Below are 20,820 nucleotides of genomic sequence, written 5' to 3' on the forward strand. Positions count from 1 at the left end.
GCCTCATGAAGGAAATATGCTATGTATATATAGATAATTTTAAGAATGTAGACTTCCTGTACACTTAACAAAGAAGAACATGATAACTCAATCAAATTAAGGGAAAAATGAAAGTCTAGAGAAGAAAAACGAGGCTCTGGTTAAGAATAAAATCGTGGCATTTTCAGCTGTTTAGTCATTATTTTATAAATGACTCAAATGTTCATATTCTTTAAGAATATTCTGAGTATAAAGAGTTATAGAATTTCAGAGGTGGAGAAGCTAGATTAGTTAGCTCCAAAGTGGGAAACAGATTCCCAGCTCCGACGGTTTGCAGAGGCTGCTCTGAGTTCTGTGTTGAGAGGGAGTCTGAGGCTGGCTCTGGCAGAGCTGTAAGGAGGACCACCAGTGGTTAGCCGTGCCATTTGCTGGGGAGGATGCCACTGTAGCCAAGGGCCTTACAGCTGTCTTTCTGGATTTGGTTTATTACCCTCTGTACCTTTGTTTTTATTTTTGTAAACAAATCAACTGAACATGGAGGCCCAGAAAACTGAACTAATTTATCCCCGGCGACATAATTAAGTTGAAGCAGAGCCAGGGCCAGAGTCCTGGGCACGTGGATGTTGGTTCACTGTCCTTCCCACCGTGTAGGCAGGGCTCACTTGAGGGGATATGTGTTCTCGCCAGTGCTGGAGGACAAAATCTGAAGGATGGTAACTCAGTATTGTTAAATGGTTAGTAACGTACTGTTGATTAGAAGCTGACAAGTTTTTGTACAGGAAGGTTAGTGAGATACAGTATTTCAGGAAGGACCCTGGCAAAGCTAGAAAGTGCAGGCCATTTTATGAGATTATTAGTGAGTCAAGTCATTTGACTCGGCTCACAAGTAAATATATCTATATCTGGGCATTAAAATATAACTTTTTAACAGTTAACCATTTGTAATTGCCTACTTTAGGTTTATTAAGTTTTTCTGCTAAATAACAAACCAATATAATTACTATGCTGACAGAGGAGCAATCATGCAGTCCAGTACCTTAGGTCTGTGTCAAGAGTTATTTATAAGTCAGCCACCAAGTAGCAAAATGATGAAGATCTGAATTTCACCTTTGTCTCCCTCTATAGTATTTAGAGGATATTAAAGAGTGTGTAATGGCCCAAATGTAGATGTTAGAAAAAATAAAGGAGAGAGTAAATATGGCAATTACACTAAGTATGAGTATTTAATTTAGGGAAGGTCGTATACTTAATCAGGAAATAATATTTTAATGACTTTTTGGTGAAACTCATGTTCAGAGTGAAGAAATTTGGCTAAAACAAAACTCCATTACTTTTGTAAAATGCAAATCCAATGATTTATATTTCAGTAATCAATAACTATACTGTCTCTAAACTGTGGCCCAAAGAAGCAATTTTGTGAAAATTAAGTGTTTTATAAAGCTTCACCAATGTGTGACATGTGAAAATCAAAAGAGTTGTCAGGACAGTGGGAAAATGTTTCCCATAAAAACTAAAACTTAGAAGATGGAGACTGTAAAATAAAGGAACTGCGTGCACTTAATATGGAGAATACTTTTTCTACTAATGTTACTTTAAAATGGGACAGTCATCATTTTAAGATGATACATAGACAGTACAAAGGAATGGACTAGATTATCCAGACAATACTCATTTAAAAATGATACACATTGCACATTTTGGGGAGAGAAATGGGCTAGATAATCTTCCCAAAGACTCTAATTATGTGTACGTATGGGCAAGAAAAGCACATCTCTGGGCACACTGGGTTTATTTGATACGCTTGTCATGTACCACAATGTTTCAAAAAATGGAGGTGAAATTAATACGCTAATAAAATTTCAAGTAGAATTGGTTAGATGCTGAGGTTCTAGAAAGTCCAGGAAACTGAAGGATGCATTTTTAAGATGCAGAATTTTAACGGTGTTAGAAATACTAATGGCATCAGTAATAAATGTATTGAGGCTACAGAAACAATTGTCCCCTCCTTGTTTCCATGAATACTTTTCCTATGTTAATACAGGAAATAAAAAAAAAAAAACCACCATCTTTTGTGTATCTAGTTCAGGTTTCTCATTTTGTAGAGACATTACTGGAGTGCCCTGGAATACTAATGGCACTTATAGCCTAACTAATGCATTAAAAAAAAATGATGTCACTCATATGTAGAATCTAAAAAAAAAAAAAGAGAAAAAAGAAGGCACTAATGAACTTAACTACAAAAGGGAAACAGACTCACAGACATAGTAAACAAACTTATGGTTACCAAGGGGGTAAAGGGGGTGGGAATGGATAAATTGGGAGTTCGAGATTTATAAATACTAACTACCATATATAAAATAGATAAAAAATTAAATTCTTCTGTATAGCACAGGGAACTGTATTCAATAGTAACAACCTATAATGAAAAGGAATATGAAAATAAATACATGTTTATATACGTATGACTGAAACATTATGCTGTACACCAGAAATTGACATACTGTAAACTGACTATACTTCAATAAAAAAAATCATTTAGGTATATACTTCATTAGTAGTGAAATAGCATATACAGCATCCCAAACACACAGATTGATAAAGTAGATACAAATTCATCTTATAAATTTTGAAAAGTAAGGAGGATAAGGCCAGTTGGGGCCACATCAAGTGTTGGACGAGGCAGATGAGTACAGACTACTTCTGGGGGACTTCATGTCTGTGTGCACGAAGAGAGGGGTGTGGAGGCTAAACTCTGGGACCAGAAAGTACCAGATCAGAACATTTAAATGCAAAGGTAAAAATCACAGTGGTTTAGGAGAGAGAGAAAAGGCAAGAAGTGGCGTGCAGAAGAGAGGCATTCTAGAAACCTCTAAATTCAAATGCTTAGAAGCATCTCTGGAATTCAGTCACTCAGCACTCCAAAGGCCGGGCAGACTATTAGCACCTCCCTCACCGAATGTGTGTAATTCTGGTAAATGGAAAATTTCTCATGAATATTTGTACTGTACGTGCATGACTGGGACATTGTGTTGTACACCAGAAATGGACGCATTGTAACTGACTGCACTTCAATTAAAAAAAAATTTAAAAAATGGAAAATTTCTCAGGAGCAAATTCATTTTTAAAAAGTTAATGGAAAAGTGTTCATCCGGTTGCTTGAAATGTTCCTTGTTTACCAGGCACATCCTGGCAATGGGAAAAACAGCATGTACTTGCAAAAATGGAAACAGAACCAGTAAAATAACTCATGACCCATCTCTCCCTCAAGAATATTAGTGGGTCAGAAAGACTTATTCTTCAGTTCTGTAGAAATTCTATTATTTTACACGCATCAACATGGCAGGATTTTTTGTTGTTGTTTTTTACCTCCTACCAGAGGTATTCAAACCAGTACATATGTGGAAAATTTGCTAAAAGTGTGGATTTCCTGGGCTGTCTTTCCAAAAATTCAGATTCAGAAGTCCTGGGTGGGTCTCAAGAATTTGTTTTTCAAACAGATGCTCCAGGGGATCCTCTACAGGTGATCTAGGGATCACACTTTGAGAAACACTGCCTCAAAGTAAGTTCTTTTCCACTGCAAAGTCATGGCTAATTGTATTTAATAGGCTTCCTAGTGTTAGTTCTGAAATAATCAAGTAGACTGCTACCGGAGTCAACCATCAAAGCACCGTGGGGAAACCTAACCTCAAACACGAGGTCAGGTGGATTCTCAGAATGGAATCTGGATTATCTGCCCAGGGAAGCCTTCTAGCCTGTCCACACCCCAGGCATGACTCAGTTTGGACAGAGGTCCTTTTCAGTTCGTCCTTGGTCTTAAGAAGCCCACATCACTATCTGCCAGATTTTTACCTCTTTTGGTGATAGGATAGAAATGTAATCTTCATATATCATTCTGGCCTTTTCTTCTATGACTTTTTTGTTCTGCTCTTTCTTCAAGTCTTCACAGGCAAGCCAGAAAAGTAGGTTCTCCTCACTGTATTCTGTTCGGAGGAACTCTCTGAAGAGGTTTCTTCCGGCCGGGGCCTTCATCATCTTGTCAAAATTTTGAGACCAGGACAAGACTTCATCTGAAGTGGGGTTTTGGCTGCAGAGACAGAATGGGGCCATTATTAAAGGCAACTTTGACATGAAGGCTGGCCCAGGTGTAGGAGAAGGCAAACAGAAACGCTATTCAATTGCTGCCATCTAGTGGTCATTGTGACTCAGTTCGGCCTGAGCTGGCAAACATCTGCCAGGACTAGGCTAATTATTTCTGGCTCTTGACAAAAATTCCTGTAGGCACAAGCTACGTGTTAGGGAGTCAAACATTCGGATAGCAAGGGGCTCCACATACCATGCACGTGGTCATCATAAATTCCTAGTGAAACTTGGAAATGTTCAAACCATAACAACCTATTGTAAGTTGATAGAAACAGTTTATACATTACTTTGAAAGGCAAACTGAACTTTTTTGTTTGCATCAGATGTAGCTTTTAGTTTTCAATCCATAAGATACAGTTTCTCTTCCCATCTCTGGTATTTTTTATTTTCATTTTCACAGGATCTAAAATAAGAATACATAGTGTGGACTTGTCACGTATTTTCCTAAACTTTAATAGTTATTCTAGTCAATATTGTGAATGGAGTTATCACAGTTTAAAAGGACCAGACCTTTATCATGACATGAGGGACTTTTTAGTTTTCCATATTCAGATCTTCAACAACTACTTTCCTGCAGAAACCACCAGTTATTACTTCCTTATCCATCAAAGAAGTAGAGGAGAGAAGCTTGGAGATTCTTGTGGTTAAATTGATCCTGGTTTTGCTTTCCCATTCATTGGTCTGTTTAATAATTTTCCAACCTAAAAATACATTTGTTCCAAAAAGTACTTATATTTTATTTATTCTTACCTTTTTGACCGAGTATTTTAAATAGATTTGCTACCATTCCAAGATGCTTGAACTTTCTCATTCAAACATTTTTAAAAGACAGAAAAATTACTATGAAGCATCCACATCAAAGCGTTCTCATGAGAAGTGGGAAAAGAAAGCACCTGTTATACCAAGAATCTACTTCAATTTTAGTTTTATTCTGTAAAGACTGCAATTTAGCTTCTCACTTTGGAGACAATATTTGGTTAGAGTATGACCTGATGGAACTGGGGCCAGGGGCCAGCTGGGTGTCCTTTCTGACTGACTTAAGTAATTCCATCTTTTTGTGTGTGTGTTTTAGACTCTTCCCCTATAAAGAGAACAACTTAAAAAATAGCCTCAGAAAAGAGAAAAAGAATTAAGGCAATTTGGGGAGCTAATTCACATAGCAGTCATTATATTCTGAAAGCGGTTAAGCTCAGGTAATGCTTTAGCCAACAGCACAGCTCATAGAAAAATCAACAGAAAGCTATTGCAATCACAAAATAAGATCTCCCAGGCTGAGTGTGCATGCATCGCCCAGAACCATTCCGAGAGGACCAGGAAGCCCGGGACTGTGTTTCAGCGCTGGGTAGGTGTGAACAGTGCGCGCACACAAGACACAGTAACCATGGGAACCGCACTCACCACTCCTCTAGGATCTGGATGCTCTCCATCTTTGTGGTGTGTGTGGGTCTTCCCGCGCTTTCCCCTCTTTCTTCGTTCCTAACAGTGAGGCTGCAATGTAGTACAACGCTTTATTTTGTCAAGGGAAATCATTTCACGAAAAGCAAAAAACTCCAGGAAACTACTTCACGGAAGAATTTTTTTCAGCTATGTGAGAATATTTAGAGCACAGAAAGAGCACCACCATTTCTACATGACGAGTGAGCCTGTGTCGAGTAAAGGAAAGAGAACCCTTATTTAACAAAGGAATAAAGTGCATCATAACCTCAAAAAATGGGCACTGTTAGGCATTTGGACCTTGTCCTTACATAATTTGAATTACTAAAAATCTCTGAGATACTTACGTGATTCTATGCTTTAATATGCGATCTATGTCTTTATGTTACTCTTTGGTGTAATGTCATTTTGACTTTTGGTTAATTCTATTCATTGTCTGTTTTCCATTGATTTTTTCCCCCATTGATAGCTAAAAAGATAAAAGATAGAGAAATCTAAAACAGAGTTTGCTAAGTTCACATCACCCTTCTCTGCAGACCAGGTTTGGAATCTCATTAATTCATCCTTCCATTCTTAGGAGCAAGGATGAGGGTGGAGAGAATGTAGCAAAGGGGAGACTTTAAGGAACAGGGGCCAATCTACAACTGAAAGTGAGACTAGACAGAAATTTTAGTTGAGAAAACGGATTACCTGGAGGAAAAAGACCCCGGCAGGAATTGGAAAGGATTCTTCAGTCTGAAAGAGGACACTTTAATAGAAAAATAAAATATAATAGTGAAATTGAGTTTTTTACTTATTTCTAGGGAGTGTGGTAGATTCATTGGTGGAGAAAGGAGGGACCTCTCACAAAAGTGGTGTGGCCCCAAGAATTCTGAGAAGCAGCTACAGTAGCCAGTTGGTACTCAAATGCCCAGCAAGCTGAGCAGTGCTCTTCAGGGAGGTAGTGATGTCAGACGCCTCCCAGCCTTCAGTGCAGGGGAGCCACGAGGAAGCAGTGAGCTGGAATTCAGAGGGAGCCCACCATGGGTTAGGTCTCTGCCTATGGGCTCTGTGAATGTGTCTGCAGCCTGAGGCAGCCTAGGAAGCCACCGTCCCTGATGATGCCACACGATTAGGTCAGGGATGTGTTGAAGGGGAGAGCCATTCACTTCTCAAAGTATCTTTGAGTTAAGACTGCATCTCTGGCAGTTGATGTATTTCCAGTAATTATGGGAAAGTGGGTGGGAGGTAGGACTCCACCATTGACAAAATTCTCTGAAATTTCCTGGGAGAAATTAATGATGCCAAATGTATAAAAAATGCAACTTGGGGGGGTAAATTCTAGAAATATCACATTTAAATGGGAAATTTGTACTCATTCTGCCAAGCTTCACCGCGCTCAGATGTTTGTGCGTGTAAAGTAAGGAACTATAAAAAGACTAGAAAATCAGCTTGCTTTCACTGATTAAATAATAAACTCCTTGGAAATTTATTGCTGTTGCATTTCCCCACTGTGCCCCACAGAGTGTGGCACACCAATGCAGGTATACTTATCTGAGGCAACATCTTTGAAACAATTTGTTCTCCATTGTGTCTTTGCTGTAGAGCAACAAATCTGGAATCCACACCCATGATTCACAAGTTTTTGAACATGAATTCTGGCTCTTGTATCTGTTTCTGCGATATTTACAAACATCCCAAATGCCACCATATTAGAGTGAACACTGTGAAATATTGGATTGTGTTTATATCTTTTATTTCTGCAGATGGTAAAATATGGACACACATTTGTGCTAAAACTACTTATAACTGACATTTGGTAAGTGCCTAACTGCTCACCGTTTGCCCCATTTCCTGGTTTACTATTGGACACAGCAGTGCTCTGTAGAAAGAAACTGACCTTTAGCAATCTATGTGTTCTTTTTAATCAGATGTCCTTTAGAAACTGGTTTCAAAGTTTCATTTATCAAGAATCACTGACAGTGCCCTTTTAAGATGACGAGACATGGAGAAAATACTAAGAGCGTTGGTACTAGGCTGTTTGCCACTTTTCAAACAACTAAAGCCAGGAAGAGACCAGCATGTACGTACAGTGCTCACTACGGAGTCTTGATCAAAGCTTAGATATTTTACGGAAGAAGGCGCCAAGAGCCTATGCTAAGAATAGTAAAACAAGCATTTAAAACCCCATTAGAACCACATGATACCACTCATATGTGGAATCTAAAAAAGAAAAATAGAAGACACTAATGAACTCATCTGCAAAACAGAAACAGACATACAGACACAGTAAACAAACATGGTTACTGGGGGGAAAGGGAGTGGGAAGGGATAAATTGGGAGTTTGAGATTTGCAGGTATTAACTACTATATAGAAAATAGGTAAACAAGTTTCTTCTGTACAGCACAGGGAATTACGTTCAGTATCTTTAGTTACCTATAATGAAAAATAACATGAAAACCATTATATGTATGTATATGTATATGACTGAAACATGCTGTACACCAGATACTGACACAACATTATAAACTGACTATACTTCAATTTAAAAAAAAATCCTTTTAGAGATTTTTCTAGAATGATGACTTTGAGAAGAGACAACACTTGGTACATTTCAGAAAATAAGGAAATAGACCCTTTGCATGTGGGTGGAATTTCTGTTTGCTTACAGCGGAGTTTGGAGAGTGGGGTGGGGAAAACAGGACCTACTGCCCTTTACCTGGTTTACTTTGTCCAGTTTGCACACTATCTAGTTTACCTGCCCATCATCATGGGTACTTGAGGGGCCTATTTTGGAAGACAGTCTGCTTTTTAAAGAAAAATAATTGGTTCTGAGGGAGAATTCTTGAAACGTTTGCAAATAAGATGAGAACTTGGCAGTAGGCATGGTAACCCTGGGATAGAGGCCGATCACAAAACCACATATATGTACACAAAACCCTACTGAGGGATTAATAATATGCTTAAATTTAATCCAGTACAACATCAAGGCTCAAGAAAGAACCACTGTCATTTAGTAAAGGCAAGCCATTGTTTTAATACTCTCATATCGTGATACCAGATTTTCTTTTATATTTAATGCTTCTACCTCAAATTTCCCAGTGCAAAAATGGAATCAACTTCCTTCAGGTTCAGAAAAAGAATTGGTAAGTTACTCTTCAGCTATTTCATTTTTTCTCAGTCAAAATATCCTGGTAAAATCATACTACAGCTCTATTTAGGAGTCAACAGCAATTTACAAATACGTGTGAGACACCTGAGTTACGCAACGGTGCTTGGAAAATCAAGACAAACGAGGGAGAGGTTCTGAAACTGAGGATTTCCGACAGGTTAATGGCATCACAGAGCATTACAATGAGAGCTAAAACAGAGGTGTTTGCTGGATGGAGACCTAGCCAAAGGGAATTCCAAACAAGGGAGGAAAATCATGTGTAGAGTTGTTAAAAAGGCCTATAGAAAAAAATGGTCAGATGGGATGTTTCTGGACAGGAGCCATACATTAGACTAGGCAGGGAGGTGTGGTTATGCAGGGGCCAAGAACACAATGAGGTGGACCCTAAGTGTAGGATCTACCTCCTTTCAGACGGTTTTGGCTTTCCATGCTTTATTGTCTCCATTCACAATGGGAACGACAGTAGTGACCTACTGCACAAGGTTGTGAAGCAAAGACTCCACGCTTGTGACAAAAAGGCAAATGATTACACATGCTCGATTCAATGGAAGGGCAAGGTGGCTGTGTATTCAAATGACAATCCGAGGTTTACCAAAGGGCTTTTTATTTCAACCCAAGGGAATAAAGCCTGACACTTTGCCATTATTATAAAACACGTCTTCATACATCACCTGACCACTTCTTCCTCCCAACAGTCTGGTAAGGTCAGCAGGGGATTTGAGATTAATCACTCCCATTTTACTTAAGAGGAAGCAGCCACTGAGGTTGACCTACTCAACACACACGCCTAAAACACAGCGGGGCTAGCACTAGAATTCACGCCTTCTGATTTCCCGTCTCCTGCTCATTTTCGCTGTGCAATGCTTCCTCTCTTGACGTAGAAGACTTCACTGTGGTATTTTGCCTTTTCAGTTATTTACAAACACTGATTGCTCTTAAATGTTTGGACAGGGTAAATCTCCTAGCACAGAGCCCTGTATTGAGTGCACAGCATGTCCCACAGCCATCAGACTCTATGCGGTATTGCCCAGAGGACTAAATATACAATAAATATCAGCGAGGAGCAACTTTCGATTCCTGGGGACTTGAGATAACCAGGGAGAAAGGAGCTCTCACGGAAGGTTTGACAACAAAGCCTGACTAAGGAAAAGAAGCAGGGATGCCACTCGTGATGGCAGAACAGGTGTTGCTCCTGCAAAGAGTCTCCCTGGGACGTACCACCTGCTCCCATCAGCAAAGACAACTCTGGGGAGAAGGGAATTCAGAGAGGAGAGGAGCGCTGATGCATTGCTTTACAGAAAAGAAGGAAAAAGGCAGCAGAAGGGGGCACGGTAACCACATACCACCTACAATCTCAGGCATAGAAAACCTCAGTTATAATCAAACCTACGACTGAACCGCATCTCTTTCATTTATACGTTTTGGTAAAATAATTTAGTTTTGAATGGGCTGTGTGAGGATGGGAAGGTTGGTTAAAACTTTGTGTCTGGAAATGTTCCACAACACTTGTCGCAGAAAACACTGCCCCTATAAGTACTCCTTCTATTTTTTATAATCATTTATCACATGTTACAAAACAAGTGTTTCATTTGGCTTCAGCTTTTATTTTGTAAACAAACCTCTTCATAGTAAAATAATTTGTTATTAAAAATCTTTCCACTAGATGGCTGTGTTGCCTTTATAAACAATGTTTTAATCCAAATGAAATCTGAAAGTTTGTAAGTGTAATCACCCTTATTTGGGGGGTGGGGGAGGACCCAAAAAACTATTCTTCTATGTATGGAGTTTTAATAATTACATCTTTCTAAGAAATTTGAAAAGAGCCATCCAATTTTTCTGTGAATGAAATAATGAAACTCCAAAGGGATAAATTCAATCTTGGGAGGTGTGCATAATTGCACCCATTTTTCCTTTTTGCTATTTAGAACATCTTCTGGATCCCCCCCGGCCCCAAGTCATTTAAGTTAGGAATATTTTAGTCTTGAAAAGGGCAGGCATAATCCTATTCACATTGTAGTTATCCTTTCCAATAATGAGATGTTTTGAACTCTAGTGATTCTTGCTGGGGTAATATAGACCTTGAATGATACATTCTTAGAACAAATTAATTAGAAAGGGTTTTTAACTACCAACAGGCAGGAAATATTTTTATTTAAAATGATTTAAGAGTCATCATGAGAGTGAATCCTCCAAATGCTTCTAGTCCCAGTTTGGGTTGTCTGTATATGCTAATCGCTTCTTTTGCTGCATGGAAAACTGAAGACAAAATCTCTCTACCTCCCCTGCTTGCTCTCTTTGCTACCAATTTCCCTCTGCACATGCCTCTGTTTGAAAAGATGGGTTTCCAAAAATCCCTTTTTCTATTGGTATTATATTTTTATTTCAAACTCTAAGCCACATATTCTAGGTGCACAAACACATTCATTTGACTTAGAATGCCAACTGCCTTTAACAAGCTATTACATGGCTAAAATCCAGGTCTACTATGTCAGCTTATGTTTAATTAAATAACCAAGGCCTCTATGAGGCATAAATAGAGTTTCTTTTTTTTCCCTTAAAATTAAGAGAATTACAGGATTGAATATTTAGATGTACTTTATATAATACACACCAATCATTAGAATCTTCTACCTCAGTTCCCAGGTTGATTGAAATCCTATTTTAAGCTCTTCCTTCAACCCACTGTAATTTTCCCTGTAAGTCATAATTAAGTTAGTGGACGCATTTGTGGGAAACTAAGTATCTGGGAATGTGAAAGGCCAAATGGACTTTTATTTAGTTAGTGGACACTGTTATTAAAACGGCATGTAATCATCCAGGTCCTTAAATGCATCAGTTAAGTTGGAGCTGAGGCTTCTAGGTTGAGTTAACTTGTGTCTCTATCATAAAAAGCAGAATGAAAAGGTTAGAACTTGAGCAGCTGATACTCAGAAAAACACTGGACAGCGGGCAGGGCCACCTCCCATCCACTCATTCATTCTTCCCTGGGTATTTTCCAGTTACTGGGTGTGAGTGTGTTTGGGAGGAGGTGGGGAGCATCCTTGAGAACAGCTACGACTGAAGCAACGATCCCGATTTGTGGGGCAAGCTATCCCCAGCAGATGATGCACTTACAGCACCTGGGAGCCTGTGAGCGTGTGGTGCCAGCCACAGGGATGCGGGTTACACCAGACTGGACAGAAAGGGCCAGGGATACAAAACGCAAAAAAACAGGTTCAGTTACATTAACTGACAATACGGAAATGGCACATGCTGAGTGTCTGGGGCCACGTCCTACAAAGTCTGGTCACTTCCCTTCAGCCTGCGACTTGCAAATAATATCCATCAATAAAGGATTATTCAGGGGGTCCCTAGGAAGTGTTGAACCATAAACTAACTGGTTTCTATATGTAGTTAATCACATCTTACAGATGAAGAGACTGAAGCTCAGAGAGGCTGAGCAACTTGCCAAATATTTCACAGTTACACGTTATGAAGCCGGGATGCGTCTGGGCCGAATCCCAGTGAGGTTCTCTTCCCTCACCGCAGCTACCTCTTGAAAGCAGGCTTTGCTTGACAACGGCATGTTGTTAGAATTTGGGCAGAATCTTTCAATACAGCAAGACCTCGTCTATTTATAATGAAACACATGGGGTTGTTACTCGACTATGACTTGTAAAACTGGTTGATTAAAAGGGTTCTGGACTTTTCAATAATCTATGTGTCTTTATACCAAAAAGTAGCAATGGCAGAAATCCGCTTTCTACTTAGGAACCCATGCTCCCAGGCTGCACTGCCTTCCCTTTAGGAGCTGGTACCTCCCGAGGGTTCAGTCTGTAGCTCACTGCTCTGCACGCCGGGCCATCAGCTCTACCTCCTGCACGCTGTGTGCTGACGAAGCCCAGATTGTCATCTCTCACCAAGACCTGCCCTGCAAGGGCCAATCATCAAAATCGCCACCGCTAACTCCTGGGGACCTCACACGGAGCATGTCCAGGCCACCATCCCATCCTGCCCTCCCACGTCCTGTTCCAGCCACCTCGCGTTTCATGGCCTCACCGTCCACCCGGCCACTCGAGCAAGCAAGAGCATCATCCTTCCTCTCCTCGCCTACTGCAAATTCTCTTCTTTTTATTGAAGTCTTATCAATGTACAATGTTGAGTTAAATTCTAGTGTACAAAATATGACACACATGAACTTAGTTACTGCAAACTCTTGACAGTACTTCCTAAGTGCTTCTTGAAACTGGAATCTCTCCATTTCGTTTAAATCACCTTTTTATTTTGAGCTCCTGGCATCTCTCAAAGAGACTTTTACAGTAAAAGTCTCCTACTATCCTCCTTGTCTGTCTTGTCCTTCCACACACTTTGCATTGTCTCTGGAGGAATATACTTAGAACATAAAATGGACTTCACTCCCTTCTTACTTAATAACCCTCCATCACTTCCCACATCCAAAAGAGGTGTCAAGTACTAGCTTCTTAACACAGCAGAAAAGGCATTTTGTTACGTGGCGTTGACTCTCTCCAGTCTCCTGTCTTGTCCTTCTGGAATTTATACCCCAGCAGTGCTGACCAGAGCTTACTGCTCCCTCCAGGAGTCCTAGCTTCTACCCCTCGCCAGTACGACCAGTGTTGGTGCTGATGCTAACACACACACAGGAGAAGGAAGAAAACGGTGCCTAAGAAGAAATCCAGTGTTTCCGTAATTGGCTGCCACATAATTATATTCAGGCCTGGGAGGCTGCGCTTGTAATTTTTGGAAAAAAATTTGGTGACACAAATTTCCCTATTTTACAAAGTAGACTCAACGGGAAGAATCCAAATTCAACCATCCATTCAACCATTCAATGCCTTAGTATTAATTCAACACCGACTGTGTGCCAAATAATAACTTATAAGCCAAAATACATTTTGGGCTATTTTAAAGCATGAAACTTCTGTGTATGTTTTTGAAAAGGCCCAGAGCCAATGGATCAACATGAACTTGTGTGAATTCCACTGTAAAATCCACATAATATGTTTCCTGAAGGCAGTCACCGAGAAAACCTAAACACAAGTCCCAGAGGAGAGTTCCTAGTACGGAAACCAGCGCAGGGAGCTGGGCGTCAGCTGGCCCTCCACATGGGCAGCCTTGTCCAGGGTGGGGGAGGCGTGGCCGCGGGTTGCCAAGCTCCGTTGCCAAGGTCACCCAGAAGCTCCGCCACGTCCTGGCCCACCCAGGCCCAGGTGGCCCTCACCACGTCACCACGTCTAGTGAGTCAGCCGAGATTGGAGAGAGCCTCCCTGGCTCAGACCCGGAGATGGATGGAGCCAACTGGGGTGTCTGGGCCAGTGGACGCCACCCCTGTCTCCCTGTGTCTGTCCTTGGGGGCACTGCCCGGCCCCCCACCCACAGTCCCCGCCTCCTGTCCCTCTAGGATTCTGGGCTTCTTCCCCAGACTGAGGCTCCTTCTGTCATCCATTCTCTTCCCGACTGAGGACTCTTCCTTGCTTCCTTTGGAACTCCCTTGCCAGGTCACACCCCCTTCTGCATCTCAGCCTCGGGTGGCCCACGTCCTCCCCGGCCCCAGCCAGCACCCATCGCTGTGAAGGCTCTGTCTCCTCCGAAGCAGCTCCTCCACACTCAGCACTGGGCAAGGTGCAGGTTGGCCTTCCTCTTCCGCATCTTCTGAGGCTTCCGCCCTCTGACTTCCCCTTCTCTGCCCCTCCTCAACTCACCGCTCAGCTCTGTGATTCCGTACCAGGCTCCTCCTCCTTGGACCCTCCCCTCTATTTTTTACCCTCCACCTCAGGGCCGTTGTGACACAGGTGTCCCCACAGGTGCCCGCAAGGCTCCCAGCAGGACCCTTCATCGGTTCCTCCCTGACCTGGTTTCCTCCCGCTGGCTGTGAGCTGCCTGACCGTCACGGCTGGTCCTTGCCTTCTTCCAGCCAGAATTAACTTCATCTTCTTTCTTCAGACTTTTTCTGGTTCATCCTTTCTACTTTCCTAAATCAGCTGAGGTCTAATACTTTCATCTAACACTTATTTTCCTCACATCTATCTTTCCATTGTTGGCCTAAGGACTGCAGTCTGACACTCAGAAAAACTATGCATTTACAGTAAACAGAGACACAAAGAACAGTATGCTTTCAATGGAAAAGAGTCAAGAAATTCTAGTGGTAGTTTTCCAATAGCTAGCCCTCTGGTCATGGGTAACACAGACTTGGCTTGAAGAGTAAGCTTTTCTGGAGGGTGAGCTGGGGCGTAACGCCAAGTATTCATGTCTAGATTCAACTGCTTATTGAGAGTATGTTCCCTGTCGATGCAGAGACAGGGAGAATCTGGGGAAAGCTAATGAAGTGAACAGCTCCTGGCAAAAATTAGCATTTGATAAGCTGTAAATGAGCGAATTAAACGCATGATGCGGAGAAGGTCCACAGTCCTGAAGCACACCTTCGGTTTTGTGTGCGTGTCCTGGGAAACCTGGGTGCATTTTGGTAGATGTCTTTGGATCGTGTGAGTTTAAAGATCATGTAAGTCATAGAAACTATTGAGAAAATTCATCTATGACATAGCGAGACAGAGTTTCAAAGCTGGAACTCTTGGGAAGTGGTGTTTTTGATGGTCTGGTTCCAAGCCCTTTGGAAGTCCCCTGCAGATGACTTGTGCTCCCACTTGAGATGAATCACATCTGCCAGGGCAACAGGTGGAGAAGACTGCATATTCACTGGGGCCTCAGATGAAGTGATTCCACGTGCATGTGTGAGTGGATTTGTTTTCAGGGGGTGGTGCTTTCTTTACCATGGAACAGACTTGGATTTTGCTTTTTCCATCAAAAAATATTCTTTGGCTTTTAAAACGTGCGTTTCAGTATTTCCATTGGCAAAGGGCTAACGTGTCACAGCGTCAGAGGATAAAACAGCACTGTTTATCAGAAGCTGTGGTACTTGTTAGAAATAAGGGGAGGGGCAACCAAAGTACGTTTAAGAAGTGCTTAACATATACGTGGTCAGATCTGTCCCGTGGTCTGGAAACTCTGGAAACTAATGTGTTAAAAGGGAGACAATTTTAGGTTTCAGAGGGCTAGTTAATGTACTAAATTCAGTTCTGACCCATTTTCCTGCGAAGAATGAAGACTATCCCATGCGGTGGGCCGGATCTTGTAGTCCATGGGATTGCAAATCCCGTTTGAAAAGTTGTTTTTAATATAATTCTTGGAGCCTTTGCAAAGTCAAAAGCTTGGGAAATGGTTCATAAAAAGCCTGGAAATGAAAAGTCTGGCTGTATCATCTTCAAGTGGACAAAACAGGGGGCTGGCTATTAAGAGACTCGCATTTCAGTCCCACTTAAACTGTCATTAATGAGCTTAACGACAACAGGCAAGTCTTCAGTTGCCTTATCTGTAAAATCAGATGCAGAATTTTGCAAACACCAGTTTTTTAGTGAGGACATCTTTTCTTTCATACAAAAGTGTATACTTTAATCTAAAGTAAAATAGCTAAAGAGAGAACTACTCCCTTGGAAACTGCAAGTACCCACCCCACCTCCGTCCTGTCCCAGAACCACCTCCTCAGCACCACGCATGAGAAGTCATGGAACGTTCTGGAGGCATGGAATCGGAAGTCTCCTGAGTTTAATTTTTTATGAGTGGAGACAGAAATCTGTCTTGCTTGATAGGACACTCCCAAGAGCAATAAGGAATTAAAACAGAAATAGATTAGCACCTACAGACTCCCTTGTTAAAAATAGTCTGGCTTATTTTAGTACAACCTCTGATGTTTAGGGAGGGGTCCTGGGACAACTTGGAAATTAGCTTTAAGCTCGAAATGCATTTTGAAAGCTCTCCCTTTCTGTCTCCTTTGGAGTCATTTTGTTTTGTGAGCGCAACTCAGTTTCTAGTTTGCAACACACTTTTTCACAGGTGTCTGAATGGCCTCATGGAGTCACACTGTCTTGGTGATGGCAGTTTCATGAGGAGCCCACATCTTTCAACGGTTTCTTTCTCATAAAGAAAAGGGAAGAGAGGTAACCACCTGCAGAGGCAGGTCACTCTGAACCCTGATATAAGGCGAACATTAAGTTTTGACAGTGGCAACCTTGAACCTCTAGACAAGTGATCTTGACAAAACTCTCCTGCTTGAGAACAACTTGGTCCCACGTACAGAAGGGCTGCAAGTTTATAGACTGCCTGCTTTGCAGCCAGATGGATGCTTGGGCATCCACGACTCACACAGCACAGGATAAAGGGTCTAACCCTCACTGCCTCGTTTTCTCTTCTTCAAATGGAGGGCTGAGGGGAGAAGAGGGAGGCTGATCTGGGGAAGAGGAATGATTCCTTTGCGGGGACAGAGGGCAGATCAGCTTAAGAAGCCATTGTGAAGTAATCCTGACTTTTTTAGCTTTTTGAAGGAAACTGGAATTATTCAGCGGTTATGTATTTATCCTCTGTATCATCGCCCAAAATAAGGCATAGTGGTAATTTTATAAAGACAGAGATAAATTTAAAAATGAGAGAGGAGCTGACAATGAAATATGAATGAGAAATGCAAATTTGAGGAAAATACGAAGTTGTTTTAAAAACTCCTAACATGTGAGGCTGGAGTGAGGTATTTCTATTTATTACTCGATATAGAAATTTATTTTCTTAGCACTCTATTTCCTTAAAAGGAGGTAAAACCAGCTCCATGACAACTGTTCCTGGTTACGAATGACAGTTACTTCATACTTTGATTTCTAACTTTTTTGTCCCTAAATTAGGTTTTTCAGTATTTCTCTTTGTTCTGCTCCTTTGACCTAGCCTGGAAAATTTGAAGAACAGTTCTTTCCCTTTTTTTTCTCCCCACTCTAATAAGCCTTTACAAATTCTTTTTCTAAAGTCAAAGTACAAAAATTATGGTATTTAAAAAATGCATGTGTGGAGGACATTTCCATTTATAATGAGATAATGGAGGTACAATTAAAATCCAATTTAACTTCCATTCCTTTTTTTAAACAGTTGCTTACATTAGAAATTACCTATCATTTATCATGTATAGAAGACTTGCACGTTTATAGACTGCATTTTATGGCGTAGACTTGGGTATCCATGACTCATTGTCAGCAAACACAGTTCTTGACAACGTCAAGAACTAACAGAACACTCATCCAATGCACCACATGTTTAGGGTCCAAAGACTTGTCACCCTGGAGGTGTGGAGAGTTAATGCAGCTTTCAAAAGCTGTTTTATTCTCGATCCAGTTTGTGTCCTGTGACAATCTGATGCTCATGAGCTCACGTTGAATATTTTGTTATTTAATGTGCACTTTAAGAATTAATAAAAGCAAGTCTTGCTAAATATCTGTAGGACAGATGAAAGCAAATCTCACTAAACATCTGTTTGACAGCAAATATTGTACAACTAAACTTCAATGTTTGCTGTTTTAATCCTACAGCAATTCAGGAATAAGTTTTTGTAGGCAAATAAAATCATCTACTAATTACTGGAACCTGGCAAACTGCAAATGACAAATAGAAGTACAGTCCTCAACATGATGGAACAATATATTCTTGATGTTTTATACGAACTTTAAAATCAATAACTTTCCTTTCCAAGATAACTTTTTGTTTTATAAACACAAGTTGATCTTTTGAAAAATATATACATTATCTGAAGGAGCCCCTCTTTAAAGAGATTTCATTTTTCCAGTGTGAAGTATTCCATAGCCCGGTAACTTAACTCTTATTAAATGCATACTATAGGTCAGGCACTGTTTTCATCTTGTATGTGTTTGATTTCATTTAATGTTGAAAACAACCTTATGAGGTAGGGATTCTTAATACTATCATTTGACAGATAAATTTAAGGATACTAAGTAACTTGTTGAAGGTCAGACAGTGACAGATGGCACAAGATTTGAAACAGGTAGTCTGACTTCAGAACCACCACATTCAGTCACTACCCTGTATTGCATGGATTAAGACCAGACCTAGTTCATTTCCTTAGAAGATGGAGCAAAAGATTACACAATTGTACTGAAATCTTTCTCTCCTCTAGAGCTCTATTTCCTCCTTCTGAAACACTTAACTTAAGATTTAAGAATGAAAGAAAAAGGAATCATATATGACTTCCCCCAACAAAGACTCATCATCTAGGAAGCAATTTTGATATTTATAGAAACTATCTTAAGCCTTCCAAATTGCTAAAGTATCGCACTTCTGGCAATGAAGTTTTCTAGAGAGCTCAGAGCTTGTTCAACAGCAAGCCTGCCATGGGAGCATTAGATGTTTCCTTGTGTATTTTGGCCACCATGATAGACCATCATGCCACTGTATCATCACAACAACCTGGATGGATGCTGGGAACCTGCAGAGATCAAGCACAAGAAGGTGTCTCAATCATCTGGGCCTTTCCTTAGGGTTGGGAATAGGTCAGCGAGATCCAGAGGACCATTGCTAATCCTGTGAAATGGATCTTAGAGGATCCCAAAACGTTTGGTTCTATGGAAAGTTCCATCAAGTCTAGCACTCCCCCACCCTGCCCCCGCCAACCGAGAAAGCTCATCTCATAAATCTTGGGACTCTGGGCCTTATTGATTTTCTTATCTCGATACACGTTGGGCATTTGGAACTAGAGCAGGTTTTCTGAGGTGTCTGAATCATGGACATTTAGTACCAGACGGGACCTTGAGAATCAACTGGTCTAAATCCTCACCACTATGCCAGTGAGGAAACCGAAAAATGGAGACTACAACTGTGTATGATGTCACAGAGCCTATCGTGATAAAACCACAGTAGAAAGCAGGCTGTCTGGCTCTAAGTTCAGAGTTTTTAACCCACTGGCTTCACACCCATCACAGCCCCTGAGCTTCCAAACCTGTGGATGTGCATCTGTGGCACTTCTTCCGGCGTCCTTTTCCGGAGTCTGTGGCTGAGGCTGCCACCTGACCCTGATTAATCTACATCCTAAGAAACAGCACAGAACTAAAACACTACAGTGAATACTACATACAGAACCTCTAGATATTACTTTAGTGTCCCCACACCTTCTGGAATGTGGGAGAATGTTGTTTACTGTTAAATTAATATATAACCATAATCTTATTTTTACCCATAACTTTAAGAAGCATGGCTGGAGAAAAACATGATATAAAATATAAAACAATATAATTTTAGAACATAAATTTTTAAATATAAAAGTATAAAATAATATAAAACAAGATGAGTATGGAGAAAACCATGATATAAAATCAATATAACAATATAAAATAAAGTAATCATTCTTTACCTTATTACCAATTTACAGGTAGATTCTTAGGATATATTATATATTGCCTGTGAAAATGTCTGCATCAAACCAATGATTGTTTCCAGTAATTCCTACTGGTATAGGGGGAAAATAAGGCAGATTGAGACATTTCTATCACCCCAAGAGCTGACGTTCACGTTCACGCCAGTTCTGAGCCTGCTCAGGGCTGGTTGCATCACACAGAGAAGAGGACGTACCAGGAGCAGCTACAACAACAGCACCAACAGAAGCAACACGTGTTGTTGGGCCTCTGGTTTTCAGGTGCTTGAGACACAGCAGGTGCTTCTTCATTCTGGGGCTGCTGCCTTTTCCGCATTTCAGCTACTGCAGTGCCCAGCCGGCTAAAAGAAGAGAGAAAAACAGAAGGTCTGAAAAAATTATGATGAAGGTAAGCTGCCTGTGCTGAAGGAAGCACCATTTGACTTAAGGAGTGGGGAAGAAGATAATTTAAGAAAAGGTAAAAACGAATACGCTTTAGCAGGCAAACTGAACATCCTCCAGAAAAATTTTTTTAGGAGAATATTTGAAAAACTTTGGGGATAAATTTCCACCGTCATCTGCTGCATACAATTATAGGAAGTGTTGCCACGTAATCAAAATCAGTTGGTAAGGTAAATATGACAAGGTTTGAAAATTTATTTTGAACTTCCTTCTTTACTCAACAATGATTACACCTGCTTTCCTTTATGAACACCTTTAAATGGTTATAGGGGGTGTGAATAACTCGTTTGTCCCCTGATGTTTACAGTAAGGTTAATTGAGCTTTGCACATCGTCAATGCCAGGTTTCTAACTCATAACATCATGAGGAAGAGCAGTTTGTTTTTGCTGCCCTCTTACCTCCTTTTGAAACATTCAATCTCCTTTT

At 40.8% G+C, this 20,820-nt stretch overlaps 1 protein-coding gene across 1 annotated transcript in view; it reads right to left on the reverse strand.

Annotated features, from left to right (window-relative positions):
* The window catches only part of RGS17 (regulator of G protein signaling 17), an 86,446-nt gene that overhangs the window by 5,656 nt on the left and 59,970 nt on the right, over positions 1-20,820 (reverse strand). Inside the window, exons 2-4 of the mRNA XM_006197713.4 lie at positions 20,151-20,294; positions 5,518-5,607; positions 3,829-4,063 (exon numbers count right to left, since the gene is read on the reverse strand). Coding sequence (XP_006197775.1) covers positions 3,829-4,063; positions 5,518-5,607; positions 20,151-20,269 — 444 coding nt within the window. The 5' untranslated portion in view covers positions 20,270-20,294. The remainder of the gene's footprint in view (positions 1-3,828; positions 4,064-5,517; positions 5,608-20,150; positions 20,295-20,820) is intronic.

Source organism: Vicugna pacos, chromosome 8, assembly GCF_048564905.1.
Source record: "Vicugna pacos chromosome 8, VicPac4, whole genome shotgun sequence".
Taxonomy (NCBI): Eukaryota; Metazoa; Chordata; class Mammalia; order Artiodactyla; family Camelidae; genus Vicugna; species Vicugna pacos.